The sequence below is a fragment of the Trachinotus anak genome, unplaced genomic scaffold, assembly GCF_046630095.1.
Source record: "Trachinotus anak isolate AG129_WGS33_773 ecotype Australia unplaced genomic scaffold, CSIRO_AGI_Tana_v1 ptg000004l, whole genome shotgun sequence".
Lineage (NCBI taxonomy): Eukaryota > Metazoa > Chordata > Actinopteri > Carangiformes > Carangidae > Trachinotus > Trachinotus anak.
The window spans coordinates 17,625,935-17,648,607 of record NW_027273855.1 but is presented as its reverse complement, the minus strand read 5'-3'; the positions used below and the strand labels follow the sequence as shown (position 1 = coordinate 17,648,607).

The following is a 22,673-nucleotide window of genomic DNA, read 5'->3' as shown; positions in this document are numbered from 1 at the left end:
ACACCATAAATCATCATCAAATTGTTACACACATTCCTGCTCATGTGAGGTAAGTCAAGGGAGGCAGTTAACAGGAGGCAGTTTGCTTGCTGAAGTCAGAGGCATGACAGTATTCCCCGTTTTCATATGTACATGTTATGCCTGTCACTTTTTTCTTAGAAATTCAACGTTTGTTTAAATGCGTGAAAACATTTTGTGTGAAATAGGGTGTTCGAACTGGAAGGACCTGTTTGAATGAAAAATTTTGTCTATGAGCGCATCAAAACTTTCAAAGTAGTTTGCCCTGTGGTCCTGCAGAGGCTTCACTATCAACTTTCCCCTTTTGCTTTCCCTTTTTATCTATGAACTAAGCTAATGAAATAAAATAAAAAAACGGATAAGGGCACTAGTGAGCGAAGCTGTGCTAATCAAGTAATCATGACGCCAGAGCATGCATGACAGCTAGCAGCTAGCTATATAGCAATACACTATAGCGTTTGCATTCAAATTAGTTTGTCACGTGCGACATTCACAAATGAACAGATAATCCTACTAATTGCACTGTAAAATAACATCACAATTTTCAGTCTACAGAGAAAGGCACAAGCCTATATGTCTCACTCATTCTGCTGTCTGCAAATCATCCTGAAACCACTCAAACAAAACACCCAGATGTAAAGCAAGGACCCCTTGATGCTTGAAAAGATGCCCTTCTCAAAAGCAAAACACTCCATCAGGCTTCAATTAAAGCATGCACTTCTCTTTCCAGATTAATTGTTTCCCCTAGTTCAGCTGGGCTCCCAGGGATTCAAAATCATCTTATTCAAGAATCTAATTACTGTGAAAGGGGAATTTTACTCTGAATAGCACAAGCTGAATTGCTTTCATTTGTGGAGGGCTGCCTTGACTGTCAACAGGGGCTATTACTGAACTGTCAAAACAGTCATCAGGCAGTAGTGGAGGCATCCAGCTGTGGCAGACACATACACAGATGCTGTGATACCCACATAGACAAGCTCAGTGGGTCCAGCGTCACCAAATCAACTAAAACCCTTATTTCATTCTAACTGGACACTTAACTTGGAATATGTGCTTGAGAAACACACACACACATATACTGTAGACTGTATACTGTAGATCTTTTTAGGAGGTAGGCTGGGTGCTTCCCAAAAAAGATTATAATAAATGTGGGCTGCTGCACAGCAGACAACAGGCTGTTTATCATACCTCTCCACTGAATATGAATGCAGGACTGTGATTTCAAAGCAGCTGGATGTTCAACAGCATTCTGGTCTCAGTCAGATCACTGTGGGGCACATTGTGCATGAATGCATCATTAACCAAATGTATAGATCTGTCACACTTCATTGCAAACAAACAAATGAGCATATGCAGTGATACAACCTGCCATTAGATCGGGGAGCAGTCTCCTGGCTGTCTCTGCATCTCTCTGGGGCCGTTATGTGTAAGTAGAATATAGTTGGATATTATAAGATTTGACAAGTTCAATTATTCAAAGTTTTTTAAGGTTCATACTGTGGTTCATAGGCCCATTTCTACAACTTCCGCTTGTCATTTTATTCTTCCTTAGTGTTCAGCCTGTGTCAATTCATCCACTGGCTTTATTGTATTATGTTGTAATGGTGGTTCCCTTGTTATTATCTGTCACATTTGTCCACTAAAAACACAACAATTAACTTTGATGGAATGTGGCTTTATTATTTCTATTAAGAAGACCTTTACTGTCAGAGACAGTATGGGAACCCTATCTACGATGTCTTATAGTGTTAGTGATACTCAGTAATGTACTTTATGGTACTATTTTTCAGGTATACTGGCAGCATGGCTCTAGGGATGGGAATGTCAGCCCATTGTTTGATACCACTTTGGTCCAGACTGAAATATCCCCATTAACGTGAATGGATTGGTATAAAAATGTGTACATACATTCATGCTCCCTAAATGATGAAAGCTACTACGTTTGGTGATCACCTGACTTTTTCTGTAGTACAACTATGAGGTTGTCATGGGTTTTGAGTTAAATTGGATTGCCATGAAATGAGGTACACGCATCCATGTTCCCCTCAGGATGAACTGTAATAACTTTGGTGATCCCCTGACTTTTCATCTAGCGCCATCATCAGGTCAAAATTTTAATTTGATCTATGAGCAATTATCCTAGAAACTAATGTTATTCCCATCAGTCTCAGCTGTACTTTGTGTTTAGTACTAATTAGAAAATTTTAGTATGCTGGCAATAGCATTTAGTTAAAAGCACTGCTGTGTTTAAGTACACCCTCAGAGAGCCTGTGAGGGCTGTAGACTCTCTTTATAGTGTCACTATGTTTTTGAATATTTCTAATATTCGATATTCATATATACAGTATGCTGCAACTATAGCCTTCTAAAACATTACTTGATTAGGTCCTTTTTCTGTGGAAACAGCCACTCCCATTGTTTTTTGTGTCTAACCACACAACACAGTGTTACAGGTGTCTACAGGCTGTAGGAGCTTTACATAAGATGCATTACTTTTCCCTGGTCAAGCCCCATTAAGAGGCAATGTTACCTCATAGCCTGCAAACTACAAAGAAGAAAAATCACAGTGGAGACTGGAGATTTTACATAATCTGAGGTGTTGAGGCACATAACAAAACCCTACATAGGAACCTCTTCAGGTAACACCCAAACCCCGGTACCTCCACGCCTCACTGATCTAATTTGACCAACCGTGCAAACTGTGCAAAGTAAACATGTCTTCTTGACCTACTTATTATTTCCGCTTACTTATGTCCTTAGCCAATGAAATCTGCTGTCTTTTTTTAAAGATCGAATCCAATGACAATGTGTATGTTGAGAGGGGTTGCATGTAATGTATGGAGGATGAAGTATTCAGATCCATTATTCAAGTAACGATGCCAACAGTCCTGGAATGTACCAAATTACATTTATTCAAGTTAAGTATTTAAATACAATTTTGAGGCACCTCTTGACTTGACTATTTTCATTTCGTGCCACTTTATACCTCTCACCACATTTCAGGGAGAATATTGCTTATTTTACAGTTTTTGTTGTTGTACATGAAAAACATATGAGGAGTGTATAAAATGTGATGCAATACAATAACATTAAAAACTAACCCTAAATGTGTAAAGTACCTAACCTGTTTTGCAAATTTTGCTTTTTTTTTTTGCTTTTGTTTTTTTCCCTTCAGTAACATAATGATTGCAGGACTTTAATTTACAATGGAGTATTTTTAAAATATGGTATTTCTATTTTTACTTAAGTAAAAGATGTGAACATGTCCTCCATCATCAATCACCAATATGACAATGTGAAAATACTCCATTAAATGTACGCATTCCCATCAAAAGTAATGGTTCTCCAGAAAAATGGCCCCTGTGACAGATGAGGGAGACCCAGTGCGGCTGTAACACTTTTTGCTTCAGCATCTATAACTCGCTGAAATTTTAAGCTACAGTTCTCAAACTCTTATTAAAAAAAAAAAAAAAAAAAGTACCAACATGTGTTAACTACAAAATAAATGCACCTATTCAAACCTCTGCAAGAATTTTTCATGAAGTTCCTTTATTACAACTTACTCCATGCCCTGGGGAGGTAGGGTTAAAAAGTGAAGGTGGAAATACTCAAGAAAAGGAGGTTACAACTACAACCTGCTAATCCATCCATGCCTGCTACTGGCCGCTGACAGATTTAGCGGCTGAGGGCAATACAGTGGAGCATTTAGCCGCAAACACCATAGAGCCAGATATTTCCCTCGGGGCTTTGTGCGGAGCTAAACAGAGCTAAACAGGAAGTGAATATTGGACTTGCATTCATCAGTGTAGCTCCGTGTCTGCTGGATGTGTGCACAACAACGGTGTGCTGACAGGTTAGCTTCATCGACCCACACGGTGAAGAGTCCGTGTTGTGTTTACAGCTTGACCAACACATCAACATGCACTGGGTCGTTTTCTTTATATATATATATATATATATATATATATATATATATATATATTGATTTACTTACTTATTTATTTATTTATTCCAAAGTACTAAAACCACGCTGCAAAAATACTTCATTGCATGTAAGAATTGCATTAAAATTGTTACTTATATAAAAGTATGTAAATACAATCAGGAAAATGTTCTTCAAGTGTTAAAAGCAAAAGCACTCAAGGCAGAAAAATGGCCTCTGTGACTGATAAGCTATTATATATCATCTGACTGTCATTACTCCTTCTTTTTAATATTGCACTTGCTTGAGGTGGAGCTGATCTCATAAAATATGGCTGCCAGTATTTTTTTTTTTTTTTTTCGTTATGAAGCTCATTTCATTATGATTTTTTTTTTCTTTCCAGATACAATTCAAAATACCGCAATTATGTATCCTCTGGATAATTATTCGTGTGATGTTAACACCTCTGACAGTCCCTTACAAGATGCTCACAACCAACCAAACTCCACCTCTGGAGCTGCCAGGACAGTGTCTGTGGTGTGCAGCTTTCAGGAGTAAATCAATGTGTGGAGCAGGGTGTTGGTGGAACAAAATATTCTTGCTCAGTAAGCCTCTCCCGAAGAAAATAAGGGTTTGTGTGACGGATCTTAGCTACAATTGATTTAATGGGAAAAACATATTTTCACACTTTCCAAAGTCACCATGACATAACTATTGCACAACTGGAATGGGGCCCCTGGAGATAAAATGTTAACCTATTTTCTAAATCCAGAGGAAACGGCGCCCTCTGGTGTTTCTCTCCCTCCTGGGAAGCTCTGCTCAGATAATGAAAAAACACAATAAACCCACACAGAGGAGGACATCAACCCTCCAAACGATTCTTTCAGTGGTGGTACAGTTGGACGGCCAGTGGCATCAGCATGAGGTCTCGGGGGGTTTTGATTGCTGCATTTCCTCTGCACACAGCTTACCCTGCTGGAGAAAATAGATTTAACTGATTTCTACCGCAGAGCTCTGCGCCTTCTGTCATGGTCAGGAAATAACCTTTTCCCACTTGTTAAGACATGCAGTTTTTATGAGACACCTGGAGTTTCCCACAGATATCTGACCTGTTGATTATTTAATTTCATCATTTGATTTTAGGCATATTAGATGTTTCCCATATTATTATATATATTTCCCACCTAACTGTCACTTGAGGTTAAGTTATCCATCTTCATACCGGACGTACAAATTTGAGGTAGCTGAATGAAAAGTGGAGTTTGATTGAAAGGACAGTAAGACTGCTGGGATTTATATTTTTAATGGTTTGCTTGACACTGTCATCAAACCTGTCACACAAACAAGATTTGAAATGTTTTATTGTAATAGAATTTAGGACAACCAAATATGTAAAATAAAAAAAAACCAACAGCAAAAGTGAAATTTCATTCACTAGTTTTTTTTTTTTCCTTAAAAAAATATCAGCCTTTCCCCTTGTTCACAAACCGTTTCAAAAACCGGGACAAACAGAAATAAGATGATAAATTCCGAGAAGCTGGAAGGCCATTAACATTTGTTGGCAAATATAAATATAGTGGTTTGAATAGGGTCTCAAATAGCTCACATGGAAAGAGTGTACATACAGTTTACACGACAGTAGGACACTCGGCACTGCCTGTATCAATTTTTATTAATGTAGAAAACCAGGATCCTTATTTACTGATTTAAATCAATGTGTTTATGACAAGGAAATATATACATTCAGCCAGCTCTTACAGTCTCTGGAGTATGGCATCTGTGGTTCCCCTTTGATCATCATGATTGTCTATTCAGGGGCATAATTGTGAGAATATGTGTAGTCCGAGTAGTAATCCTGTACTCCACCCCTGCCTGCTGGGTAGCCCCAAGAGCAGGGTCCACCTCCTGTCCCTTCCCCTCGTTCATGTCCTCGTCCTGGCCGAGGCCAAAGTCCTGGTGGTATTCCTCTCCCTCGATAGCTCCCTAAAGAACCAGGTCCCATAGCACCCCGCATAGGCCCATGGTCTATCTGTCCAGGGATGCCACCTATACTACCATAGCCCACACCACACACTGGATGTGGAGGCAGCTTAGGTCTAACTACTGAGCCCCCCCTGGTGGCCACTGTGGAAAGGCCCACAGATGGTCCAAGGTTATCAGTGCAATTCACCTGAGTCCTGCCCCCTTGACAACCAGGGGTGCTGCCTCCAAGGTTTTCCCCAGTCTTAGGAAGCCCACTGGGGTCCAGTAGACCAGATGTGACCACACCCTGGCCACTGCCAGTCTCACAAGTGCTGGTCCCTGCAGCGTTCCACATACCCTCCCCTGGTCCACTGTGTGTCCTATTGTGTTGCGTGGGAGTCCCACTAGCATTTTTAGGAATGCCAGCCATGTAACATGGCTGGGCTGCGTCACTATGGTCTGTGTAAGGGAGGGAGGTGGTGAGCGGAGAGTTCCCAGTAGCTCCAGCTCCGCCAGTGTCCGAGCCATATGTGTGACCCAGCATCATGAGGTGAGGTGGCGGGGGAGGTTTGACCTCCAAGGGAAGGGAAGCCAGGTTGGCTAGAGGTCCTGGTGTGGCCATGACAGGGGGAGTTGGGACTGTGGCAGAAGCTGTAGCTGGGGGACGATACTCCTGTTCCTGGGTGCTGCTGCAGGGTGAGGCTGGATAGGCTGGGGAGGCCGCATAGCTAGAGGAGCCAGTGTAGGATGACCACGACGCTGAAGGACACAGGAAGCTCTGGTGGGGATTGACAGGAAAACCTCCTGGTGACAAGCTGCCAATGTCTGAAGAGCCTATGCCTATCTGGTTGGTGGCTTTGAACTGAGAGATGGCTGTTTTGAAAGCGCTGTATTCAGACAGCGTTGGAGTTCTCTCAGGGGTGACCTGCTGGTCTGGGAGCGGAGGACGAAACTCCTCCATATCGGGTGGGGGCGGAAGCGGAGGCTTCTCCTTCTCAACTTCCGCCTTCTGCTCTGAGGGATCTGCTATAGTGGGTGGCTCGCCATCATCAGAGTCTAATGACATGTCCTCCTCTTCTACACACTCATCATTCACTACTGAGAGAGCAGGAGAGGGCAGAGAGAGAGAGAGAAATGGAAAAGCAGAGAGGAAGATATTATCAGCAGAAATGTTAGAGATGCATTGACAGCATCAAATGTGTTTAAAAATTGTGCCGATAGTACAGACGTCTTTCACTGGCAAGATAACTGTGTAGAACAAAAGCAATTACACTCCAGCAACATGACATGAAATCCAGTGTTTTACTGTGTAGTGCTGCTGTTGATGCTACCCACCAGTAGAGGGCGGCGTTGGAAGCTCATTCTGATTAATGGAGCCAATCAGACTGTGGAAACCGCTCATAACATCATCAATGCTCGCTATGACTATTCCATTTCTGGAGTACTGTAGGAACATCTCAAATGGCCTCTCTGTAAAAACACATCACAACAACAAACACTTTAATATCATTTTAATCATGTACATAATTTATTTAACTAGAATTCATGGAGGAAAATACATCTCACACAAGCATCTCAACACTGACACATAAAGATGTACTTTTTTTTTTTTTTTTCCAGATCACTGGTGAGTAGATGAAGTGAATAGTGATGAGGATGAAGATACCAGTGAGGAAGATAAGGTGCCGCTGCTGCGTGTGCTGAGCTTGGAGTTTAATCAAGCATTCCAGATCCGGAGCCTGGCGAGACTGCGTGTCACACTCATGGTAAGGGAGGAACTCCACTAGGTGCTTCTTCTGATAGGCTGTCAGAAGGTTCAGCAGCCCCATGGCGTTGGTGTTTAACCTTTAAAGAGAACAGCAAAAGTAGATGCATACAGTGCCGAGTCATTTCTTCACACCACAATACGGCTACAGATCATTTTGATGTGATTATCCCCATTTTGGGAAAGCTCTGGCTGAGATACTGACCTCCCCAGCTCTTTTAGCTTCTTCTGGGACTTACAGTGCACCTTCCACTGCCAGGGGTGTTCAGGGGTGCTCTGCTCTTCCAAGAACTTCAGCAGCCCCTGCAAACGCTCTGCACAAAACGAGCAACACAAGCTCTGAAGTATCGTCCAGCTGATATTTCCATGAACTCGCACAACTTGCACAAAGAAAAGTAGAACTTACCCTGTGTGATAAGGTCAGGGTTTAGGACAAACTCGTCAGACACCATGAAGCCCCCAGAGACAAAGAGTTCATTATAAGTGTGGTTCTTGACATCGTCGAGCGTGTCCACTCCAGCGAAACTCACTGAAGGCAACTTCTTCAAAGACACCAGAGCTGGGATCTGCAGGGTCAAAAGATTCAATTTTTACAAACTTTTATTACTTTTTGTATTAAAAATTGGTTCAGATCACAAAATAATTGTGTTTTCTTGTCATATTATATATATATATATATCCTGACATAACATACAAATAACGTTGTCAGTTAAAATAATTAAACTCTGTAACCAGATGAAAAAAAAATTGCCCCGCAGCAGATGTAAAAATTCAATTAAGATGCCATTTTTGTTTGATCACTGCCCGGCTCAGCTGGTGCCAGATCACCTGTGCTACAGATTGGAGGTGAGACTGTGAAGAAGAGTGTGCCAGGAGGTGATCCTACCTTGTGCACATGCGCAGCGATGTCTTCGTTCTGAATGATGATGAGGAGCTTATCTAAACTACCGCTGTTTTCCAGAAACGTCTGCGGGCTGCACTCACTGTTGCCAAGACTTTTCAAGTACTCCTTTGTGCCAGACAGGAGAGACGTAATTGTTAGAGACAGGCAGACGAATGTGTCCTCCTCTCTTAAACAAGTGCTGACTGACTGACACATACGGAAAGCACCGAGCACTGAGACACGGAAAACATAGTGACAAAGAGGAGCTAGTGTAGCCTTTCACATTTCCCACTGTCGAACTGTGAGTTCACTTGTGTATGTCTGTGCAGAAAACTGTGAAGGCTCTTTGGCTCCAATAAAAAAAAATTTAAAAAGAGAGAAGACAACGTGACAGATGATGAATATGATATAAACTGAAAGTATAAATATGTAAAATGGGAATAATAACACTTTGAACTAGTGTTCAAACAATTTGATCCACAGAAAATTAGACGGTAATCATGTCATTTATCAGATAAAATCACCAGTTTCTGTTTCTAAAATGCGGCTTTTTTATCTTATAAAAATGCTAATATCTCTGGGTTTTTGGTTTGGCTTCTGATTGGATAAAGCAAGCAAGTTAAAGACATCACTTTCATTTCAGGGACCTTACAAGGGATATTTTTCACTACTTCTGGCATATTATAAACTAAATAATGAATTGCAACAAGATCTACTTTCAAAGCCACAATGGAACCTTGCATTGTACCTTTATCTCCTTGCAAACAGTGCTCTCCTCCCCCTCGTCTCCAGAGTAGATGTAGAATTTCACTGTATTCTTGGTGACGTCCTTAAAGATCTCTACCAGACTGCTGAAAACCTCAGGCTTCAGCTGACCAATGAGGCTGCCAGCAAGCAAGCCGGACCCGCTGCCAGAAGCAGAGCCTGGGTTCTGGGAGTTTGCCTCTGGAGAACCTGGTGTGACTTGAGAGGGAGAATACATCTCTCCCCCCAACTCTGTTGATGCAGCTTCTGTTTTAGCCTTTGTGGATGCAGTGTCTTTGGCGGAGCCCACTTTAGCACTCTGAGAGGAGGGAGTACTCTTTGACAGGGAGGGCTCTGTTTTAGTTTTGGAAGTCTGGATGGGGGCAGGGGTTGGTGTTGTAAGATTAGACGTTGTCACTGGGGGAGGTGGGGAAGTGGCCTTGGAGGGAGCAGGTGGGGCTGGGATCAACTTGTCCATCTTCTCACACAGTGCTTTGACGTGCCCCTGAAAGGGCACAGGGGAGACGTAGGGTACAACAAAGTCTGAGAAGCAGCTGTTGGGCAGCCAGCAGTGGCGTGGAGGCAACCGTGGTGGTAGCTGCGAGGTATAGCAGATATGGTGAGTCTGCATGATGTTTTTAATGTCAGAAGTGAGGCTATGAATTTCCTGGTTGAGTATGGTGTCCAGGCTGATGGAGGGCCTGAAGGGAACCTCCTCTACGACTGGTAACGTGGGTGGTGCGGCCGCCTTCTTGACTTCCACGACTGCGGGCGTCTTCGGCTCTGGGTGACTTTCTGCCACTATCGCAGCCTCCGGCTCTGGCTCAGGCTTCGGCTCAGGAAAAGGTTGCGCTTTGTCTGGAGAAAAGCAGACAAGAAGCTTGTCACAGTGATGCCTGCACCAGATCTAAATATGCCTGCAAGGGAGAGTCGGGGTGAACTGACTGCTTTGAGGTACCTTCATTGACGGGGATAACCCAGTTCGGGTTATCTGAGGTGTGAGCTTGCTCTGATGGAGAGCCTGCGCTGAATGGGCTGCCGGGGCTACAGTCCATGTCCTCCTGAACAGATAAAACACCAGCACTTATTTTTAGGTCTACAAATGCATGGTAAAATATTCAAAAATAACCACCCTGTTTAAATCTCACCTCTGTGTAGTTTGTTTGTGATGCTGGCTCATTTTGTTTCCTAAGATCTGGGTCAGGTAAAGAAGGCTCCCCCCTGCCGGAACCTGTCGACGGTTCACCGTGGTTTGACTGCACAGACATTGAACCCTGAGCCACAGCTTTGTTGAGAGTGGCCAGGAGGATCTTGAGGAGGCGCTGGGTCTCGTTGACCGCTGAGGAGTTGGTGTTGCCACGCGCCCTCAGATCAGTGTCATAGATGCCCATGCTTTCCATTACTGCTGTAAGATTGTCACTCTGAACACCTTCATCTCCCATCTCACCTGCTTGGGTGCCTAGCAGGACACACACACACAAATTGATGCATTTAGCCCTTTAAAACTAAAGCAAAGATTCTGTTATAAAGCTAAGACGCATTATTGCAAATTTGTCAGTGTTTACAAGTTCAGACAGAAACCAGCTTGATTGCAGATATAGGTTTTTTCAGGTTCTAGTGTACTGCACTGACAGAGGAATATGAACAGCTTCCTGGATAAGCAATAAAAATGCCAGCATCTTGACATGTAAGTGTTTAAAAATATAAATAATAATATAGGAATTTAATTTTGGTGTAAACCAATGCACTAGGGTTGTTAATGTGTTTTTTTTTCCATAGCGACTGAATTACTGAGAACTCATCAGACTGCATTTTGAAACTTATGTAATATTCATTCTTTCAGAGGAGCTGACTTTCACGGCAGTAGGTGGTAATCCTTGAAAAACAAAAATCAAACAACAACATATAAAATCATGCTACAAAGACAGCTGCAGCACTCCTCACCTCGACTGGGTTCCCCATTGCTCAGCGGATCTGTGCGTTGGTGTTTGTTGATGCCTCCCCTCTCATCTCCCTCAAACTTCCTCTTTAGACTGTTGGCGTCCCAGGCCCCGTCCTCTCCCCGTTCCTTCCCAGGGTCCTTTATTAGTGCTTTTTTATGGAGCTGAATCAGCTTTAGCAGCTGTTTCATCTTGTCTTTATCATACTCATTCTGGGACAGTCGTAACCTCTGGGGCTGAGGCTGGGAGTCATTGTGGGGTTTGTGCTGTAACTGGGCTCCATTTGAATGAGCAAGCCCTTGCCTCCGTCTGCTGCTGTCAGGCAGTGGTTTCTCCTGGGCCGGCCTCTCTGGAGGTGGCCTCTCCTGGGGTAATCTTTCTGGAGGTCTCTCTGCCCTGTCTGAGCCCCTGTCCGAGCCGCCCCAGTCAGAAACGGGGCTGTATTCCACTGGGGCCGGAGCAGGTGTGGGCGTGGGCGCGGGGTTCCGTATTCTTTCAATGATGTCCTTTGCCTTGTTCAGAGGTAACATATAGTTGGCAGGGTTGTGAACATAAGAACGCAGCACGGCATCCATGTTAAATTTGGGTCTGGGCACTGGGAGAGGGTTGGTCCGATCATCCACGTTATATTTGTAGTCGGGCAGGATGAACGGCCGCACCGTGCCTGAATCCATACGCGTTAGGTAATCAGTGGCCTGCCGCTCCACCCCAGAGCTCAGGTCCTTGCCTGGGTTGGGACGCAGCTTGAACAGGGCATAGTGCAGAGCAGGGACGAAGGGCTCCATGGAGGACAGGATAGCGGGCTGGGGCTCTACCGTCAGCGGCTCTGGCTCAAACAGTCTGGATGCTGAAACGGAGGACAAGAGTCAGTGTTAAGATGTCTCTCAGCACAAGAAGTAATAAATGTTTAGAGACAGGCGCTTAAAAAAAGTCTTAACAGGAGTCATGGTTACGACATGGAAGCTTCTCAACTCTGCTTTTGATTTTTTTGCTCCTGATGTTCTCGTTGGAAGTTTCAGGCAGATTCTGGAAACAAAGCTCGGTGAGAAAAAGAATGGACAGACAGTGAATAATACTTACAATACTTAACAACCATCCTTGACTCCTGAAAGATGAATAATGCTTGCAGGTTTTTTTCAGCCCGCCCCCGTCGCTCTACAAAACAAAGAGCAACTTTTTTTTAAAGCTGAACCCTCACCAAAGGCAACAAGTAGGTGTTCAACTGGCACAACTGAGATTTATGAGAGAAAAGTAAAGGAAAAATAATCTTGGTACCTTTGGTCTCTACCATCTGAGCAGAGGACAACAGGAAGAGAAAGCCTCTGTCAAACAGAGACTTCACCAGCACCTGAACAAGGACAGTAGACACTACAGTCAGAAACACCAGGGTGTATCATTATCAGACCATGCGAGTGATCAAACTATCGGTGTATTGCTCCACAGGTGCACATTTACTCCTTCAGTACACACTCAGTTTATAGCTGCTAAAAAATAGAATCAGAAACAGAACCACAGTTTGAGACATGTTTTCCCTGCACTAGTTCCTTCTTAAGGAGGAAAAATAAACAAAATAAAATAAAAAATCTAGATTTTTGAGACAAAATCTACCCTAATGGCACCAAATGATGCAACACTGTAACACACTTGACCTTTATTCTTGTCCTTCTCTGAGAGCTTTCTCGGATTTTGCAACAAGAAGCATCCAAAGAAAAGCTTTTTGCTTGAATACTGGACACAAACTGTGATTCACTGCACTGATTCATTATCTTTTTAGAAATTTCATGCATGATAACCTGGTAGGTAAGAGCTTCAGGGTGACTCACCATCCTGTCTCTCTCCAGTTTGTTGACCAGCGCTGCCAGGCTGCCGCTGGTGGGCTTGCCTTTTCCATCCACCACCTCAAACAGGCTGCAGAACATCCCACACTTCATCACTGCGGACAGAGGACAGCAAGTTGGAATAAAAAGTGGGTCCATAAGTCATCTATGTTTATTTCCTCTGTGCTCAGTTTTATCTGAAATAACACGAGCATTTGTTCATAACTTCGGTGGTTTTGGTAGCTTAGCTGTTTTTTTTTTTTTTTTTAATGCATAATGCATCATATGCATTTAGAGCAGCTTTAGAAATTGAAGTAATGCATTACCGCCCACATGCCCAGGGCATATTCATACCATTTTATTATGAGATATACACGTGTGGTCTGGACTGACCTTCCCGTGATATTCTGTAGGTGTCCCAAGAAAAGAGCACAGAGGGAATCTTTCGCTTCACCTGCTCTAGCTGCATGCCCCGATTCACCTCCAGCTTCTCAGGTCTGCAGGGGAGCACACGGAGATTTAGCAGAGAGCAAATCACAACAAATTCAGGAAAAAAAAAAAATCTTGTCTATATTTTGCTCAAGTGGATTCTAATCTCCTCTCTTCCACTATGTGATATGTGTGGTGTTAAAGTTCAGCACATGAAAAGTCTTTTGTGGCAAAAAATAAATAAATAATAATAATCTTTACTGATTAACAGAGAAAATTCTAGTGGCACTACTGATGTTTTCTAGAGATACACAGAATTATGTGAAAAACTCAAGGTTTACTCACAGTTTGAAAGGAAGGTAGGGGCGCGAGGAGGACCGTAAACAGATTGGGAATAACTCCTGACCCTTGTTGACTAGTGGACCACTCCACACAGTGTAGCAGTTCTTCCCTGCAACAACAGCACAAGTCAAAGGTCAGAGAAAGCACAGCTATAACACTTTTTGACATATACTCTTTTTTTAAATTTTTTTTTTGCACTGGCTGTTGAATCTAATTTGGATAATTCTGGGGTAGCAGCAGCCCTTAAAATAAACTCTTCTTTAACTGACTAGCTGTGAGCGGGTTTGTCAAAGCGTTAAGTTAAAGAAGTATCATTGCAGTACTCATTAAAAGAGGAGCAGTTATTGATGACTGAGGACCCTCAGGAGGGTGTTTTCCGCTCCTGGTGTGAAATGGCCTTTACACATATCCCAGTTTAGACGGACATGACACTAATTTAAGACAACTTTTTTTTTTTTATGTCTTTTTATGTCGATTAAATATGTAAGATTAAAAAAAAGTTTTACCTCTACTTCCTTCAGGGGACACTGTGTTAAACCTGTTAGGGAGAGAAACAAAAAGCCTGTTTGAAAACAAAGAACCCAGTGGAGATATACGTCTTGCCAACATCATCAACCGCCTGACAACGCTTGCTGGGTTTCACCATTTCCTGCAGGAATGTGTACCTGTGTGCAGTCATAGGAGCTGCAGCAGCCTCCTTGCCTTTGTACTGAAAGGAAACCACAGCGTAGGGGCAGATGTGCCGGGGCCGTGGCTTGATTTCATCAAATGCAAACTCAAAAAAATATTGCTGAAAGGCAACAAGAGAGACACAATTTAAAACAAAGAAATTAAAGAACTTAAAAACATTACTTTTATAAAAATACACACACAAGTCATTCAATGTGTGAATGAAATAGAACCAGAGTTTACCTGCGTGAGCTCAAAAGCCCTGTAAGACAGCAAAGACGTAACTCTATTGGCACTTTTGGATAAGTGACAGTCAAACTTGGGTGTGGGCTCCATTGCATTCTTCGGCATGTTCTCGTGGATGTGCTTTATTCGGCCCTGGAAGACAAAACAGACAAGCTGGCTTCGAGTCCCACGAGAATAAGAAATCTGTCAATATCACAGAATGAGAATAGAATCATAGCCATACCCTCATAACTTTAAAAACGATCATGTCTCCAAACGAGCCCACTTCAAAAGGATTGATTTGTAACAAATCTGAATATTTGGAGAGATAAACACCTACAATGACAAAATAGCAGATTTAGAGGAAAAGCACCATGATTATACTTCACCAAAAAGCATTTAGGTGTGATATTCACACTCTTAAACTCAAATAAGGAAAGTTTCTGTCAATAACTTCTTAGTGATTGTTGATTTTTATGAGACATAAAGTGTTTATTCCTTGAGCAGGTGCTCAGTTGTGAAAAAAACATGTAACTCATACATCGTTGCATATGTCAAGAGAGCCATTCCCGGCTGTTGATGAGCCATGTTTGCACTGGCTTCAGTTGTAATTTCATCAGGTAAAAATACTAATCACACATCCACAGATGCAGATAAATAAGACAGATGTTAAGTTACAAAACGAATCCCATCAAAAAAAGGAAACTGATCAGGCTGGCAGAACTCAAAGCATCATCATGAGAGCAGCAATCAAAAAAAAAAAAAAAAAAAAAAAAAATCCTTCCATCTACTTCTACTCATAGTCAACTCTGAAGTCAACAGCAACTTACCCACTGATGGATTTCCTAGTGTAGTAATCCTGGAGTGCCCGACAGACAGACCTTTCTCACATATCCACTGGAGCTACGCACACAAGAGAACAAACAGAGCTCAGAATCATGTTTTTTTTTTTTTTAAAAAAACCCATCATGCTTCGTTACTTCTCCATCATCTTTCATGGGCTTTGCAGACAGGCTCACCTTGGATTTGTCTGGATAAAGGAAGCAGTACGACTCCGCCAGTTCTTGTTCGGTCCGCCCCTCCTGCTTCATCTCTCTCCGCTTCTCGATGAACTGACACACAAAGTGAGTATTCAGTAAATGAGATACACCAGCGTGAACCTCACAAAGTCTTGGCACTTTCATGCATGGTGGCGATAGAATGTGTAACTTGAAAGATCACATGCTGAAAACATTTTATTACAGCCCAACCTCGGCGTGTGGTCTTTTCTTTCGCATGAGCTACAAGGGCAGCTGTGAAGGCAGCTAATTATGATCTTGCTATATTTTGTTTCAACCTACAAAAAGGCTCCATGAATAAAAAGGGAGCAACTGAAATGCTCATGCTGACGCTGTGGGCTACGAGCAGTCAGTGACCAACCTCTTTCTCCAGCAGCTCATTGTGAATGAGCCTGGCCTTGCAGTAGGAGAAGGATCCTCGTGATGACGCGTCCAGGTAAAACGAGGAGATAATCTTCACAAGGTCCTCAAACTCCCGGCTGTCGGGGGGCAGAAACTGGTACAAGCCTGCACACACAGAGGTGAATCAGTGGATTAGCATACAGCATCTGCAGCACAGACCTGTGTGCCTGATTATCAAACTAATTCACAAGGTAATCTGGCGTGGATATAGCAAATCTACAATATACAGTCTTTCCTCTCACAGAAAGACAACACACATAACCTGTGTTTGGAATTTACCTCGACATTTGAGTCACATGTTCTTGTATAAAAGACATCAGGTACAGGAGAAAGTGATGTGAACTGAGTGCTTGCAAACAACAAATCACTGTGTTTACAAATCAGTGGAGTTGCAATGTACAAACTTATTTCCCCATCTGCGACAGACAGCTCATCACAACAGGTTACGGAAACGTTCTTTGGGAGAGAGCGAGTTATTAGGATTGGAAAAACACTGATCAGCAACAACAACAACCAGGAATCCCTTATATAAACAAACTGCTGTACAGGTGACCAAGCCTTGCATCTGCCTTTATTTACATCAGGTTTATCATGTCACTCAAAACACATGCAAAGAAGTGAAACCACCACTTCGGGCTACAGGAATGGAGCATCACAAGAGCCAAGTTGTGGGGTAACACACAGTAAGCATCTCTCATGTCAGGCAAAAGGATGAAGACTGGAGACAGGCCGACGGCGTGCACTCACAGCCAGGTTTGTCCCACAGATGTTAAGTTTCCAACTTGCACAATGAGACATTTTATACATTACATCTGCGAGCTGCTGGTGGTGAAGCTGGCCACGTACTGCAAGCACAGCTGCTTATAAGAAGCTCAAAGTGACATATCCACCCACTTCACCTCAACTTTGCATGTATACACACACAACTGATGTTTCATAGCAAGGTTTGTGACAACCACTGTGCATCTGGCGCTTTGCTAAGGGCACTTCCACCTATCTGAAAGAAGGGGGCCAGTGCGGGAGGGTTCATGGGGTTATGCTCTGTGGGGCACTGAAGTGAGGTGCTCTGTAATACCAGTGGCATCGAGCTGTGACAATGGGGTGGGCAGCCCTACTCAGATGGCATTCAAAATGTCATGGTATAGTGGAAACGTTTTATGTAGACGGGTTGGGGTGGAGAAATCCATGCCCTTCACTGAGGTCAATGAGCCCACCCACATGTTGTCAAGTGATGGCTGCAGCGCACTCGTAACTCCGGCAGCATGATTCACCCGGACCACGGACCCGTGAAAAGGTGGAGAAAGCGAACAAGGTGTGCTTTCAAACGGACAGTCCTCAAAGTGCCGCTTTCAGGCTGCTTCACGGCAACGTAGCTGCCTGCTGCCCACCGGACACCTGAGCCCATCTACCGAGGCTACGTCTGCTAAAACTACTCACGCCACATCCGCCGAGACCATCCGTGCCCGCTACACCCCGCGGTGCCGGTCCCACTCAGGCTCAAAACACCGGCGAACAATTTGTTAAACTCCACCAAACTAGCCGGACCAGCCAGCTAGTTAGCAGGCTAGCAACATGCAGCAGCAGAATTATGAAAGACAGTGCGGGCTCTGTTCAAAATAGCAGCGATATGGGCACCACCTTTCCGTTCTCGTATCTTCCTCGGGATTTGGAAATTTCTCCGTGGCAGCTCTTCGTTCGGTCTCTGGCCCGTCAAGGGAGAGCCGCTAAAGCTCCGGGCGTCCGTCTGCGAGCTCCTCCGCCGCTCAGGGGCTTCTTGTTCGGGCATTACACTGTCTCCACATCCAGCCTGATCGCCATTTTGGTTGGCTGTGGCCGAGGTGGCGGCTGAATTCTTCTGGGGTTCGCCACCGTCGGGGTGGAGTTCGCCCGTCTCGGTACAGTCTGCGTCCTTCTTCCCCACCGCGCCGGGGTTCAGGGCCATTTTCGGGCACCGTGCACGTCTTACGGGCGATGTAGCTGTAACGATTACGGCGCCGCTTCGCTCACACACTCTCCTCCTCACCCAGCCTCCGCCATTGTGAAAATGACGTACGCGTTCTTCTCCACCACTGCAAAACGCTGCCGTCACTGTGTTTACATACGAGGGAATCCGCGCCACCCGCCGGCGGGGACAGGTAATGAACTGATGAAGCGATGGGACGTGACCGCACAGCAGAGGATGTGAGGTGGGGGGGGGGGGGGGGGGGGTGCAAACGAAAACAGAGCACACGGTGAGGAGAAAAGTGAAGGCTGCAATCAGGTATGTCAAATCTGGCTGATTGGACAGAATTACTCTACATCCTAACAACTTTTTTTTTTTTTTCACCCCTATGCATCACTTTTATGTTTATAACATCTATTTAAGGCCTATTTCTCCACATGTTTATACCACACACACTGAGATGGCCAACAGCTGCTGACAAGTTATACACACTGTAGACCGGGTGGAAATCCCACAGTTGCAATACAACATCCTACCACCAGATGAAGACAGAGAAGCAGAGATGCTTTTTTTTTTCTTCTTCTGTGTCACAAGAAAGACTTAAGAATTATGTAGTTTTAAATAGTGTTGTTCATGTATTTTTTTCATGTAATCAATCAAACACTCAATCAATCAATGATCTGTTTAGCAATTTTCACATTCTAAAAGTGAATAATTACAATAAGATTGAGTGTATAATAATAATAATAATAACAATAATACACTATTTGTATTTCTTTTCAAAATGTTTCTTTAGGATCCATTTAACCAGAGGAGTGATTGTATCAGGGTAAATCTTTACACAAGACACTGACATGTCACTGTGGCTATTTAAAGAACCCTAAAGTATATACAGTTTTATACAAATAACATTTCAAGGCTTAAAGTAAACAAAACATGTGCATAAACACACAATAACAATGCAAATGAGCAATTTTTTTGTTCCTGTATCTGATAACTGTAAATATATTTTTTTCACACGGAGTTAACCATGCTGCCCCTGCTGTAAATGTCAAACTCCTTGTAGCGCAGGTAATCTTTCAGCCTGGGAGGAAGAGGAAGGAAGTTGATGAAGGCTGGGGATCTCAAGCGCAGGCGACTGAGATGCTGCCTTATCTGCAACCGACAGAGGTGCTTCAAACTCCGCACATTTCCTGAGTGTAAAGACAGTCGGTAAGGTCAGCGAATACACATTAACTCATCAATACACTTTTGCTGACAGGTGAAAAATGAACAGACGAGGGATCACGGCAGTTGTTACTTTGAATGTGACAGATCTCTGGCCACTGTTTCTGCCCCTCCAAGGTGTCCTTAAGTTTGGTGCAGAAGGAGACATGGTCGGTGTAGTCGAGCATGATGCGCACCACCTGAGCAGATAAGTGCTTGAGCCAGGACACAGTTATCACCTCGCAGAACTAAAAGACACAAGCAGAGACACAGGCAGTCAAAGAGAAGCCTTGAAAGAAAGTGTTACTCCACTGGCCCCCCCTCTATTTCATTCTTGATACCATATTTCCCCCACACAAGCTTTGTCTCACCACCATGTCTTTGATGACTGAGGTGGTCCAAGGACCATGGGCACTGTCACCATATGGACAGTCAAAGCAACGCTTAACATCATATCCGTGGTTCAGGATCATTCTCAGCATGACCTCATCTTTCAAGGCGTACTGCAGCGCTGATGGGAAGTGAGTGGTGTTGACACGGGAGTAGTAGTTTACATTTGCCCCGAACTTCAACAATGTGTTGATCAGTTCATAGTTGCCCTGTCTAAGAGCCACCTGCAAACAGGTGACAGGATCCTGGTTCACCATTGCCCCAGCTTCCAATAGCAAGCGGGCGCACTGAAGATCATTGTTGGACACAGCGAAAAAGAGGGCAGACCTGCGCTCATCGTCATAGCTGCGGCGCACCCTAGGGTGAAGCATGAAGTTTGGATCGTAGCCAGCTTTGAGCAGTATCTCCACACAATGGGCATGTCCCCCAGCAGCTGCAGAATGGAGAGGACTCATCCCACTTTCCTTTACCGCGTCCATCCTAGTCACTGGGATGAGATGCTCCAGTGCCCTGTCAAAGAGGAGTCCTCGTTTAATAACATGACAGTGGTGAAAACTCTGTATGAAAAGTGGGAAAAATAGATGTTGGCACAGACATGCTCCTCACAGTCTGTGTCCATGGTATGCCACCCGGTGAATTGGCAGGTGCCCACTGTAAAGAGGCAAGTTGGGATCTGCTCCATGGTCCAGCAGTAAGGAGATCACATCAGGGTTTCCTGATGCTGCTGCATCAAACAAAATAGTGCCTGACTCTGATTCGCACCACACATGGGCTCCTACAAAATGAATACAGGCAATATAAGAACATACATTTCATTTCAAGACCCTTTTATCCTTTAATATTCCACCATACATTTTCAGAGCAACTCAGTAAGTGAACAAATGGAAAACAGATACTTCTGAAATCCATAGTGGAGATTAAATCACCTTATTCCATGTACCTTTCTGTAATAGCACCTCCACCACATTCAAATGTCCATTCTGTGCAGCCAGAGCCAGTGGAGTTTTCTTTTTGATATCACATGCATTTGGGTCGGCGCCAGACTCTAGGAGCAGATACACAAAGTTCTCCAAGCCTAAAAAGGCACACTCATGTAAAGCTGTCCTGTTCAGTGGTCCTGTTTGGTCTACTTTGGCATTGTAGCGAAGCAGGAGTGTGGCCACGTCATACTGGTCATTTAGAATAGCTAAGAGACATGGAGTAGGAAATAGAAAAAAAAAAAAAAAAAATTAGCAAATACTGTATGTTTAGGTTTCTGTAAAATGAGGCGCATTTTGCATTCAGATGGATTTAATGTCAGATACCTGCCACCAATGGAGAATCCTGCTCATCATTCTGGAGATCCGGGCTACAGCCGTTCTGTAACAGGAATGTAGCATTCTCTCTGAGTCCATGGACCACAGCTAGAAACAGTGGTGTCTCACCCTTAAGAGTGCGACAGTGGGCTGCACCCGGGGGTGATGCTGGAACCCAAACACCAAACAACTAGTCAACATGCGGAATTTAAAGACAGCAGTCTGTATGATGACATTTTACAGTCATAGATGTAATAACTTTACTTACCTGAGAATATAATCTCTAGTATCCTTTTATCCGGATGCACCACAGCCTCGTGCAGGGGCATCCATCCTCGCTCATCAACTCTGGACAGAGTCTCTGGTTGCACTGCCAGTCTGTTCAGTGCATCCTCATCACCTGTATATGAAAACAAGGTAACACATCATAAGGTCTAGCAAGACTATTGACTTTCTGAATCTGCTTTTACAACAGCTTACCCTCCTTGATTGCTTTGAAAATCTCATCCGGATCTTCACTGGGGTTCAGACCACTATGAAAAGACATTGACAAGAGATTCATAATATAAGTGCAGAAAGAGACAGTTAATACTGGGTGGTTAGAGATTTACCTTGGATTCAATCCTTTGAGTTTTCTATATTGAATCAGACTTTGCTCAATTATATATTGCGTTGCCTCATCTTCATCCAAGTCATCCTCAGATTGATAAAATTCATCTTCTGTCTCTGTGTTCATCTGAAATGCACAAGGAGTTGCTCCAGGGGACACATAGCCATAAAGTAAACAAGATTATAAAACTGGGTACGTGGGAAGTCGGACACCACTTTCAGCCCTAAATGCTGACAGGGAAAAGTGAACTGCAGCAGAGCTAAGCAGGGAACAGTAGCAGTCAATCTTATTCCTGTTGTTGAATTAGATGTCAAAATGAGGTTATTTTTTATTAAATCTATACATCTATATAAATTCCAACGAATATCTGCAGAGATTTGTGGTGTTTCTCTTTCAGCGTAGCCAAAAAAAAAAAGCATGGAGATTCCTGCTGTTCAGCTTATAAACGACTGATAGTATTGTATCACAGGTCTGCACAGAAGAAATGTCATTAAGAAAAAAGACACAGCACTTTCACAGTGTTGCAAGTCCTATGAAACACCTTGAAATTCAACATCACCCGTACATTCAACAGCTACAAATCAAGTTCAACGGGTTAATCTCTACTACAGCAGCAGTTGCCTTCAAGCTCCACACGAATCAACCTAGTTTTTCTCTAAATGCACTATTTATTCTCTGTCTGGTGGTTACCTTCAGTCCAATGGTAGTGCTCCCTCAGTAGTTTTAACAACAGTATAGCCAGTGGGCTTCTCAGTGTCCACACATACTCGAGCTATTTATATCTCTGTGACTATAAATATCAGATCACGGGGTCTTTGCTTTGACCCACTGAACACTGCAACAACTACCACCATGATTCAGCTCATGTGCACACTCTCTCATATCATAAGCAAGGCCATTATTTAAAAAATAAAACACAGCTGGATCACTATTGCTGTAACTCCTATCATGGAAATAGACAAAAGATAGCTTTTTAGATTTATCTTATTTTATTTTTTCACCAATTTCCTGCCTCAAATTGTTGTTGAGATTGCCCTTATTTACATTTCCATAA

At 43.4% G+C, this 22,673-nt stretch overlaps 2 protein-coding genes across 4 annotated transcripts; both read right to left on the bottom strand.

Moving 5' to 3' along the window:
• Positions 1–5,227: 5,227 nt before the first annotated feature.
• On the bottom strand, positions 5,228–18,299 carry tasorb (transcription activation suppressor b). 3 transcript variants are annotated; one of them, XM_071476505.1, is made up of 23 exons: positions 17,815–18,299; positions 16,136–16,281; positions 15,736–15,828; positions 15,547–15,619; positions 14,961–15,052; positions 14,735–14,869; positions 14,488–14,612; positions 14,329–14,360; positions 13,826–13,931; positions 13,445–13,548; positions 13,058–13,167; positions 12,510–12,582; positions 12,315–12,389; positions 11,239–12,081; positions 10,443–10,753; positions 10,253–10,355; positions 9,299–10,152; positions 8,554–8,676; positions 8,074–8,233; positions 7,873–7,981; positions 7,569–7,747; positions 7,238–7,372; positions 5,228–6,997 (listed from the first exon to the last, which is right to left on the bottom strand). In XM_071476505.1, exons 1-23 carry the CDS (start codon positions 18,116–18,118, stop codon positions 5,748–5,750), a joined length of 5,535 nt encoding a protein of 1,844 aa, XP_071332606.1. In that variant the 5' UTR covers positions 18,119–18,299; the 3' UTR covers positions 5,228–5,747. The 3 variants fall into 3 exon arrangements, with proteins under 3 accessions (XP_071332606.1, XP_071332608.1, XP_071332607.1); XM_071476507.1 differs by having other exon boundaries at positions 5,228–7,000; positions 17,815–18,298; XM_071476506.1 differs by having other exon boundaries at positions 5,228–7,000; positions 14,961–15,028; positions 17,815–18,298.
• Positions 18,300–18,681: 382 nt separating this feature from the next.
• Positions 18,682–22,513, bottom strand: asb14b (ankyrin repeat and SOCS box containing 14b). The gene is made up of 9 exons (XM_071476500.1): positions 21,621–22,513; positions 21,490–21,542; positions 21,278–21,409; positions 21,019–21,177; positions 20,655–20,900; positions 20,321–20,489; positions 19,696–20,224; positions 19,419–19,572; positions 18,682–19,311 (listed from the first exon to the last, which is right to left on the bottom strand). Exons 1-9 carry the CDS (start codon positions 21,743–21,745, stop codon positions 19,133–19,135), a joined length of 1,746 nt encoding a protein of 581 aa, XP_071332601.1. The 5' UTR covers positions 21,746–22,513; the 3' UTR covers positions 18,682–19,132.
• Between the last annotated feature and the right edge of the window lie 160 nt (positions 22,514–22,673).